Here is a 10041-nt window from a genome sequence, read left to right as displayed (position 1 = left end):
TCGCCCCCGCCCCTCCTCTTCCCTCCGCTCCTCCGGCTCTTCCCGCCGCCCCACCCGGCCCGCCCGCTTTTCCAGCCGGGCCGGCGGGGCCGCACGCTCAGGCCGTGGGATCGGTGAGTGCCACCCCAGCCCCGGTCTGTAGCCCTTCCGTGACCCCCAAGGGGCGGGGGAGGCCGGTTTGCCCCCGGAGCGCTGAGGCAGAAGTGGACATCTCCCCTTTCCAAAGCGCCTTTTCCCTGCCCTTTCCCTTTTGACCCTCTCGTACCGCAAGGGAAGGTAGCCTGGATCCTGGCCCTTACCAGGAACTTCTGTGAACAAGGACCTTTCATGGTCACCTTCCTTCCACCTTGCCAGCAGCGGGCGACCCTCAGTGGGGGTTGGAGGGAGGTCTGGGTCGGCAGGGTGGGTCCCCGCCCTGCTCCTCTCCAGAGGGACCTGGGAGGGGGCACTGGCCCCGGGAGGCGTCGGGGCAGCTGCGCCCTTGGCTGGGGTCACGTCCACCTTCCCGGGAAGGACATACTCTCCCCGTGCCAGGTGCTTAAGGAGCGGCATCCCAGCCCTGGCCCGGCGGGTCCTTTGCCAGGATCGGGAGCCCCCGGTTCCCGCTGGGAACCTCAGGGCGGGGCTGGCGAGGCTACCAGGACCCTCACCCGGCTTTTCTATTCTGCCCTCGGAGCCGAGGAGAAGCTGAGGCTGGGGAGGAGGAGGAGCTGGTGATCAGGTTGCCGCTTGCCTTGCCTTGAGTTGGTGTTTCATCTATTCATTACCGGCTCCCTCCTGCCCGCAGTGGTCACACCCTTTCCAGAACTGCTTGGCTGGTAACCACGAAGCCCAGTGGGAGCAAGAGCGGGGCGGACTGGAGAAAACCGCTCTAACCTGCCTTAACTCTGGCTGAGAGCTGACACTGCACACAATAACCAGCATCTGCAAAGAGCTCTCACGGATTCCACTAGCGGCAGCCCATTTGATCCTGAACTCTACACTGTGAGGTCTGGGTGTTAGTATTCCTTTTTTGCCAACGACAGGGGTGAGGGGTGGGGCTGCAAATCTGGGTCAGTGTGATGTGGAGGGTGAAGACACTGGGAGACAGAAAAGCCTCCTGCTCTCTCCTCTCCACTAGACAGAAATATCCTTTCTTGGCATAGCCAGTAGTTGGTGGGGTGGGAGGCTAAAGTCAACCAGATACTCCAGGAAGAGAGATCAGAGCTCAGTCATTCACTGGTAAGTCACATCACCTTCCTGGTCCAGTAAAATCTGCCTCGCAAGGAGTGGTTGTGGAGGTTGCAAATGAGGATATAAAGCTTAGAGAGCTTTAGTGATATGCATCTGAGGGGCTTTGGGTTCTAACCCACCACCTCTCATGCTCCGCCTCTGGTCCTCTAAGATGAGCTTCCAATCGAGGGAGTTTTGTTCTTGAGTTTCTGGAGCCTCTGCATAGCTGTCCTTTGGATGGGATACAGTCAGTGTCCAGGGTGAATGTGGAATGTGTCTAACAGGCCAGATGCTCTTCTCTGCCTGAATGTTCCCATGGAAGTTCCTATTCCTGTTCTTTCAAAGGCTAGATGTATTCAGAACTTTAAGAAAGTCTCCACCCAATTAAAAAAAAGCAAGAAAGAAAAAAAAGAAAGTCTCTACTCCTGGCCGGGGTGGCTCAGTAATTGAGCATCAACCTATGAACCAAGAAGTCGCGGTTCAATTCCTGGTCAGGGCACATGCCCAGGTTGGGCTGTGGGCTCCATCCCCATTGTGTCACATGCAGGAGGAAGCCAATCAATGATTCTCTCATCATTGATGTTTCTATCGCTCTCTCCCTCTCACTTCCTCTCTGAAATCAATTTTTTAAAAAAATTTTTTTTCTTAAAGAAACTACCCCCCAAGGTTAATCCATTTCAGACGCCACTCATCATGCTTTGCTGGGACAGTGTGCGGCCTGGGAAATTCTGAGTCTGAGGGTCACTTACAGTTTTACAGAAATTGGCCTAAGCCCAACTCACAACACCCCTCTCTCAGATGGGCTCCCATCCTCTGAAATTCTCATTTTAAAGTTGACACTGGAATATTCCACCTGATTAGTGCCCCCAGATTTTGTTAATTGTACTAACAATGTTTCCCCTCTGAGTGCATATTCAGATTTGTGTTTTGTGGGTTGCTTTCAATCCATGACCTCAGTGACCTTCACAGCCACTCCTTGCCAGGTAGATTTTACTATCTCCATTTGCAAGATGAGGCATCAAAGTGGACCAGGAAGGTGATGTGACTTACCAGTGAATGACTGAGCTCTGATCTCGCTTCCTGGAGAATCTGGTTGACTTTAGCCCCCCACCCCACCAACTACTAGCTATGCTAAGAGAGGATATTTCTGTCTGGTGGAGAAGAGAGAGCAGGAGACGTCTCTGTGTCCGAGTGTCTTCACCCTCCACATCACGCTGACCCAGATTTGCAGCCCCACCCCTAACCCTGTAGTAAAACTAGCCCCGGAAGAGCCCAGGGAGCCTCCAGAAGCTCTTGTAAAAGTTTCCCCTGCTCCCTACTTGGCAGGGAATAGAAGAGACTTCCTTTCTGCCCAGGCTCGCTCTGGTTCTCATTTTGGTTCCTCTGCTCGGTGCGGGGAGCGGGAGTGAGTCACCCTAAAGAAGCCTTCACCTGTGTGTGGCCCTTGTCTTCTCTCTCATGCCATAGGCTCTGGAATGACTCACCTCAGATTCTTCCAGAACTGAGCCCTTTGCTGGACCCATGCCCGAGCCTGTGTCCTCATGACCAGGTGGATTGCACTCCTTCTGCCTGTAACCCAGAACTCTGGCTGACCACACTGAAGCAGGATGCTCCAGCAGGTAAAACCTCACCCTCAGATAACCCAGGCCCCAAAACACCTGAAGCACATTTGTATCTTTTACTTGTCTGAATGTAGTTTCACTACTCTGTCCGGGAAGGAAGAAAACGATCCCTTAAAGGTCTTCTTTTCTCACTTCAGGAAGTTATTCCAGTGCCTTTCACCTGTTGTTAAGTTCTTCCTGATACCTAATTTGAATCTCCCCTGTTGTAGCTGATAGCTCTTTTCCTTGGTGTGGTTAAGGCAGTGGTTCTCAACCTTGGCTGCACATTAGAATCACCTGGGAATCTTTTTTTAAAATCCTGATTTCTGGGCCTCATCCTCCGGAAATTCTGTTTCTTTGTTACTAATGTTGTGGCCTCACCCCATAACAAAGAAACAGAATTTCCGGAGGATGAGGCCCAGAAATCAGGATTTTAAAAAGATTCCCAGGTGATTCTAATGTGCAGCCAAGGTTGAGAACCACTGGGTTAAGGGACTCCTGAGGGCACTTTGGTGACCTTCAAGCCTGAACCAGTGAGGAAGTCCTGAGAGATGTCACTGCCAGCCGGAATTCTTGAGGCACAGGGGAAGCCTGGGGCTTCCAAAAGGAGGTGAAGCTGAGAGATGTCCCTGAAGATGTCTCCTTGAAGCTGGGCCTTAAAAAATAAGTAGGGCCTGGCCAGTGTGGCTAAGTGGTTGAGCATCGACCTATGAACCAGGAGGTCACAGTTCAATTCCTGATCAGGGCACATGCTCAGGCTGCGGGCTCAGTCTCCAATGTGGGGTGTGCTGGAGGCAGCCGATCAATGATTCTCTCTCATCATTGATGTTTCTATCTCTCTCTCCCTCTCCCTTTCTCTCTGAAATCAATTAAAAGAATATTTAAAAAAAGAAGTAGTAGTAAGAATTAGCCAAGTAGCGAAGGAAAATAAGCGGTCCAAACAAAGAGGTCAGTCTGTGCAAAAGTGTGGGAGATGACCTCTGTGGAAATAGAGAAGGATTCTGATGAATCCACAGGGCACATGGGGGGGTTGCTATTGGATCTCTGCCACTCGGAAAAGGCTACTATGGCCCCCAAAGCAGAGGGATTTCCAGGGATCTAGCCATGCTCTGACCTCAGCACTTACTCTGGAGGCCAAGACGCTGCCTTGTACATCATGGTGGGCCCAAGTTCAGAGAAGAGGCAACGTCTTTGTTGCCCGAGCAGGTTTGGCTCAGAGAATAGACCGTCAGCCTGCGGACTGCAGAGTCTTGGGTTCGATTCCGGTCAAGGGCACATGCCCGGGTTGCAGGAGGCAGCCGATCAATAACCTCTCTCATCATTGATGTTTCTCTCTCTCTCTCTCCCTCTCCCTTCCTCTCTGAAATCAATAAAAAAAGTCTTTAGAAAAAAGAAACTTGTCATTGGGCCTCTCAAATGACACCTGCCACCTGGGCTTGAGGGATTTGAACTTGTAGGGCTCACTAGTCTCATGGAAACCCACACAGGTCATATCACAGACCCTTTCCTCCAAAAGCAGAGTTCAGGCAGGTTACTGTCTTCTCCCCACCCCATCTTCCCTACATCCCCCAGAGAGAAAAGAGGAGAAATAGGGAGAAGAAACATGTGGAAAATGTTGGCATCATGCATGGGAAAGGGAGGAGAAAGGGCCTGCTCCCTCGTCTTCTGAGCGTCTTAAGTAGACCCAGGGCACAGGAAACTAGTTGTGTAATTAACCCCCAAGATTAATTAAGCCGCAAGAGGCAGGTGATGAAGGCCTGGAGCTACCTCACAGCTGATTTTTCATCTCAAGTTGAATGGTTTCTTTAACACGGTGAGTGCCATGTCAGTCACCGGTGACTGATGCTATACTTTCCGTCTGGACCCGTCACTCACTGGTGCTGCCGGCATATCGGTGAAATCGGATATCGCAGGCTAAACGGAAAGGAAGACAAAGCAGGCTTGGCACTTAACGTGTTAAAAAAAAAAAAAAGAGCCCAAAACATGGTTCTTTTCCTTTGTGATACTCCTATAGCAGCCCCCCACCGTGGCCCCCAACCCTGCTGGGCCCAATAAGGCTAGTAGCTGGCCAGCCTGGAAGCCGGAGCTCATGGCAGAGGAGACGGGATAGCATTTATTGATTTATCCAGTATTCACTGTGTGCCAAGGACTAAGTGCTCTTTATATTGCTTCTTGTTTTTCCCAATAGCCCTGTGAACAGGCTTTATTTTCTTTTATTTACAAAAAAAAAAACACCTGTGGCTCAGAGAGGTTAAGTCACTTACCCAGGCTCACTCGCCTAATAAGTGGTAGGACTGAAATTTGAACCCACCAGACTATGATACTGGAAGCCAATTCTCTCTCCACTGTACAGTCCTACCCCTACACAGCTGCCAGCTGGTCTGAGTCACAGCTCTCCTGGCCCTGTTCTACCCTCCAGGTGAATGGCCATAGTTCAGGCCCTGATGCCCACAGTGGGAAAGCCCTCAGAGAAGACCTGCAGGAGTTTCTAGGCCAGGAGGCCCCGCTGCACCTGCTGGATGACCTCACCAAGGTGAACCCTGTGGCGCTGGAGACAGGTATGGGCCTCCCCCTCCTCAAGAGTGCCGTCTCCAAGAGCGTGGCGCTTTGGTGTAGGTATTCAGCACAGCTTCCCCTGGCCAGACAAGGCAGGCAGGACTCCGGACCTGGAGCCAGATACACTGCTTCAGACCAGCCTGGCAAGTGCATCTGGGCTCCCCAACACCGACTTTGCTCCAGATTTGGCGTTCATCTTAATTAGATCTTGTACCTATTCATCAGGGAGCTGCTGGAATCTAATGGCTCTTGGCTGAGTGCAGAGGGAGTGCTGTTAGGCAGATGTCTGTGTATGCTAGTGTCTACATTTAAGCCAGAGTTTGCTAAAAGCACCTCTGCCTCAGTCCTGAGGTGTTTGCAGGCCCGGTACATGGCAGACACATTCTACACCAATGCTGGCTGCACCCTGGTGGCTCTGAACCCCTTCAAGCCTGTCCCTCAGCTCTACTCGCCAGATCTGATGAAAGAGTACCATGCTGCTCCTCAGCCCCAGGTAAGACTCAGCCACTTCCTGGGCCTCAGGACTCCCCTACCTCCCCTTAGGCCCCCTTGCAGCATCCCTGTCCTTATCCATCTAAGCATTGGCCATGCTGGTGCCACAGCCCTGCCCATTAGGAGCTCGAGGAATTTTGGACACATGACAGTGGTGCAAAATAAGAGGTAAATACTTGTTTAACTGAGTTTGGATCATAAAATAGGGACACAGGGCAAAGTATTTTTTTCTTATTTATGAGTTTATAATAGGAAAGGATTTACAAAGATATGTTTGTGTATTTAACAAACCACTGTTCGGGAAAAAGATAAAATTAATGCGCTAAGGATTACCCTAGAAAATTCAGCGCATGCTCATCTCTACTGAGAGGAATACATTCTTATGGGGGTGGGGGAAGTGCAGGCAGGGAGTAGACTAGCTGGTGTTAAAGTGCATCATGTGTTCAGGCAAAGGCAAGAGCAGACTTGCTGGCAGTAAGGGGCTCTTGGGGAGAGAGGCAGTAGATGAGGTAGGAAGAGGCTGAGATAAATAGGAAGGTTCTGAGTCATCACAGCAGGCAGAGAGCCCACAGAGCTTCTTCCAGGAGTGGAGGTGGACTGAATGGTGCCCACTGTGGGGGGGAATTACCCTGGAAGCTGGGGGAGTTGTGCTGAGGAAGGTGAGACAGGAGGCAGGGAGAACAGTTGAAGACTTGGTAATAGTCCAGGTGAGAAGTGACTGGGGCAGAAGCTGATGGAGAGAGGGACAGCTCTGACACCATCCAGAACTGTGCCTTCTCCTTCAGGAAGCTGTGGGTAAGCAATCATTGTGGGGTGGAATCATGTGAAGTCTGTCCTGAGAGCCCATATCTCACTGACCATCTGCCTCCTCAAGGGCAAAAGCCATGTCATGGTGCCCTCTGCTTTCCCAGTGCCCACCTTGATACCTGGCACATTGAGGACAATTAATGTTTGGTGATGGAAAGGAGAACAGTGGCCTTGGAATGCAAATCAGATGGTTTCACTTACTTGCTGAGTGGCCTTGGGAAGGTTATTTAACCTCTCCGAACCTCAGATTTCTCATCTATGAAAGAGGATTAGCTATCCATCTAATACAGACTTCTTAGGCAATAACTTGAAGGAAATTCTTTGCAAACTGCAAAGTACAGTAACAAAATAATACAGAACAGAATAAGACTTTTAAGATAAAATGGGATAAAGTATTTGAGGCTAGCTCTGCTTCCAGACTGAGAGAAGATGAGTGGGTAAAGCCACCTGGGGTGTCCCATAGTTGGGCCTTCCAGGAGATTTTTCTAGAGGAAGCCTCTTGGCACTGCTGTTGGCAGGCTCCCCATCTCAGCCATCATTGGATCAGCATTCCTTGAAGACATGCATTCCCTCACATGACCTTTCGCCCCTTGATGTTTCAGAAACTGAAGCCCCACATCTTCACTGTGGGTGAACAGACCTACAGGAATGTCAAGAGCCTGATTGAGCCAGTCAACCAGTCCATCGTTGTCAGTGGAGAGAGTGGTGCTGGAAAGGTAGGAGGGCCTCTTTCCCATCCTGTCCACTTCATGACGGGCTGGGTGGGCAGAGAGGGAGGGGGACGTTCCTCGTGGAGCCGTTTGCTGCCTCATCATTCCCGGACAGGCTGGCTTTACCAGGGAGTCAGTGTGTAGTGGTGGGCAGGAAAGGAAGTCAAGAGACAGGATTCTAGTCCAGGCTCTTCCACCAGCTCTGATGTAACTCTAGGTGAGATACTTTCCTCCTAGGGCCTAGGACAGCCGTGGGCAAACTACGGCCCGCGGGCCGGATTCGGCCCGTTCGGCTGTTCTATCCGGCCCGCGGAGCCGAAAGAGCGGAGGATTCTCTTGCTCTCCCCTCCGCTCCTTCACCAGCAGCAGTGTTACCATGGCAACGTCGGGAAACACGGCTGCAGCTCCTTCTTCTGAGTCCAGTTTAAGAACCCATTGTGGCCCTCGAGACGGAAAGTTTGCCCACCCCTGGCCTAGGACCTAGGCCTTCATTTCCTCATCATAGGTCTCTCCCATCTCTGACACCAATGGAAACAAAAGATAGCTATTGGGGATTCCAGCATAGTGGTTCAGAGCACATCAGAAAGATATTTCAATTCTGTAAACCTGTTCTTTCACCTATAAAATGGCAAGGAAAGGAGGACCAACACGCAACTCATGGGACTTCTGTGAGAGTTAAACGAACCAGTGCACATAGACTCTGAAGGTAGCTGGGATTACTTATGGGAAAGGGTTTATTGAAGTAGCCCACTTGCATCCTCTGTGTTGTCCATGATGGCAAGGGCAGTGCCTTGGGCCAGAAGCTCCTGGTGAGTCACGTGGCTCCCTGGGGAGCAGAACCACAATAGGTGAGACCGAATGTTGCACAAGAATGGGTGAGGAGTTGCATAGCTGGTCAGAGGAGGATACTGGTCCAGGCCTCACCCTCCTGGCAAGCCTCATGCAACCACCCCTCCCTTTCCACCAAACTTCCCAAGGGATTCTTTGGACCATAAACCCCCTCTGTCTACACTCACATATGAGGGAATTGCTGAGTACTGAGTACCTGCCAGATTCAGGCCCTGGGCTCACCGCTGAGGAGTGGCAGGGGGAGGAACAGAGATGCAACTGGCTTTCAGGGAGCTCTTAGTCCCCTGGGAAAGATAGACAAGGAAACAGATGAAGGCAGTAAGCTGCAAGGATGAGGACTTGGACTTGGGTGGGGAGGAGATCTTTGACAGTTGTATCAAGGTGGCCAGTGCAATGGCAGATGTCCACTCCTGGACAAAGCCCACTGTCCCTCTGGGGAGCTGCAGCTGGACCTGGCTGGAGACTCATGCAACCAGAGCTCAGTAACCCACTACTGAGCAGCTGCTGTGGTCATGGGCTGGGCCTGGTAGACTTATTTTTAAATAGCATCGTTGCATAGTTCAGAAATCAGGCAATACTGCAAGGCTTACAAAGAAAAACAACAACCCTGCCCCGTATTTCTCCACCCCCTGGCTACTTTCACATCTTACGGCAGTGTACCTGGGTGTTTCTATCATGTGTCTGACCAGCATGATATCGTTAGTGACTGATTTTTTCAGTTTTGGACCTAACCTTTTCATTTCCTACTGTGATGAGCATTTAGTCTTATTTCCCTGCCCCCAAACACATATGTAATTTTATCATGACTTCTAATTAAGTTAATAGGCAGCATTTATATTATAACCATGTAATCTAGGATTATATTTCCTTGTCTAGCTTTTACTTTCCCTCATATGATCACCCCAGTTTTCTATTTGTTTAGTTTCTACATGCCTATTAAATTATTACCAAACTTATCACCAAAGCTTTTCCAGCTTGTTCAACTGGCAAGTACATCTGGTTCTTTTTTTTTTCTCTTCGAGGTGCCCTTTCCAGAGCTCTCAGATCTGCTCCCATCTGGCCTGGTGGCTGCCTGGGGCTACTGCCATGCAGCTATTACCTGGGGGCTCTCTGCCTCACTCTGGGGGTCAGATTGCTGTGTCCATGATAAATGCCCCTGCTGGAGTCCACGGCTTCCCTTCCTCCTCTACTGCTTTGTATTTATGGAGCACATTCTTTAGTAGCTTCCTGGAAAAGGCAGTAAATGAAGGGCAAATTTTTGAGTTGCACATCTGAAAATGTTTATATTGCCTTATATTGGATATGTTGGCTGGGTTTTATAATTTCAGGCTAGAAATAATTTTCTTTCCAAATTTAGAAGTTTTTCCTTATATATTGAGTGTTGCTTTTGAAAGTCCTAGTCCATAAATTGTGATTTTACTTTCCAAAAGCTGTAGGTATTAAAACTCACAGTGGTATATCTTGGCATGGTTTTTGTTTGTTTGTTTTGTTTTGTTTTGTTTTGTTTTTTACTTTCTATGCTGGATACTTTGGGTATTTTAACTTGGAAACTCATGTTTTTGTTTAGGGAAATATTTTTGTAGTATATCTAATAATTTACTCTCCTCCATTTTCTCTTTCTGGAGCTCCTATTAGTAAGTTTGATTACTTGTTTAATAGTCTTTTTTTTTTTTCCACCTAATCTTCCATCTCTTAACATTTTGTTCTGTCTTCTGGAAGATATTTCCTACTTTATCTTTCCAAAATTTGTTTTTCCTGTTTTTGATAACTTTCAATTCTTTTGAATTTTTGTTCAAAATTTTAATTCTAAAAAC

The 10041-nt window shown here is 49.5% G+C and overlaps 1 protein-coding gene and 1 long non-coding RNA gene across 4 annotated transcripts in view; one reads left to right on the top strand and one right to left on the bottom strand.

The window, feature by feature from the left end:
• The first annotated feature begins 20 nt into the window (after positions 1 to 20).
• MYO19 (myosin XIX) overlaps positions 21 to 10041 on the top strand; it is a 26270-nt gene continuing 16249 nt past the window's right edge. For 2 of the 3 annotated variants that reach the window (XM_015559070.1, XM_006756166.2), the window contains exons 1-5: positions 21 to 113; positions 2680 to 2831; positions 5233 to 5371; positions 5714 to 5862; positions 7271 to 7384. In XM_015559070.1, coding sequence (XP_015414556.1) covers positions 2820 to 2831; positions 5233 to 5371; positions 5714 to 5862; positions 7271 to 7384 — 414 coding nt within the window. In that variant the 5' untranslated portion in view covers positions 21 to 113; positions 2680 to 2819. Of the gene's footprint in view, positions 114 to 787; positions 990 to 2679; positions 2832 to 5232; positions 5372 to 5713; positions 5863 to 7270; positions 7385 to 10041 lie in introns of all 3 variants that reach the window. The other variant, XM_015559069.1, reaches the window with a different exon arrangement.
• Positions 7853 to 10041, bottom strand: part of LOC107181904 — a 9593-nt gene continuing 7404 nt past the window's right edge. The window contains exon 3 of the long non-coding RNA XR_001512611.1: positions 7853 to 8204. This is a non-coding gene — a long non-coding RNA (uncharacterized LOC107181904). The remainder of the gene's footprint in view (positions 8205 to 10041) is intronic.

This window comes from Myotis davidii, unplaced genomic scaffold, assembly GCF_000327345.1.
Source record: "Myotis davidii unplaced genomic scaffold, ASM32734v1 scaffold993, whole genome shotgun sequence".
NCBI classification, from domain to species: domain Eukaryota; kingdom Metazoa; phylum Chordata; class Mammalia; order Chiroptera; family Vespertilionidae; genus Myotis; species Myotis davidii.
The sequence above is the reverse complement of the archived record's forward strand: the minus strand, read 5'-3'. Positions and strand labels throughout refer to the sequence as shown.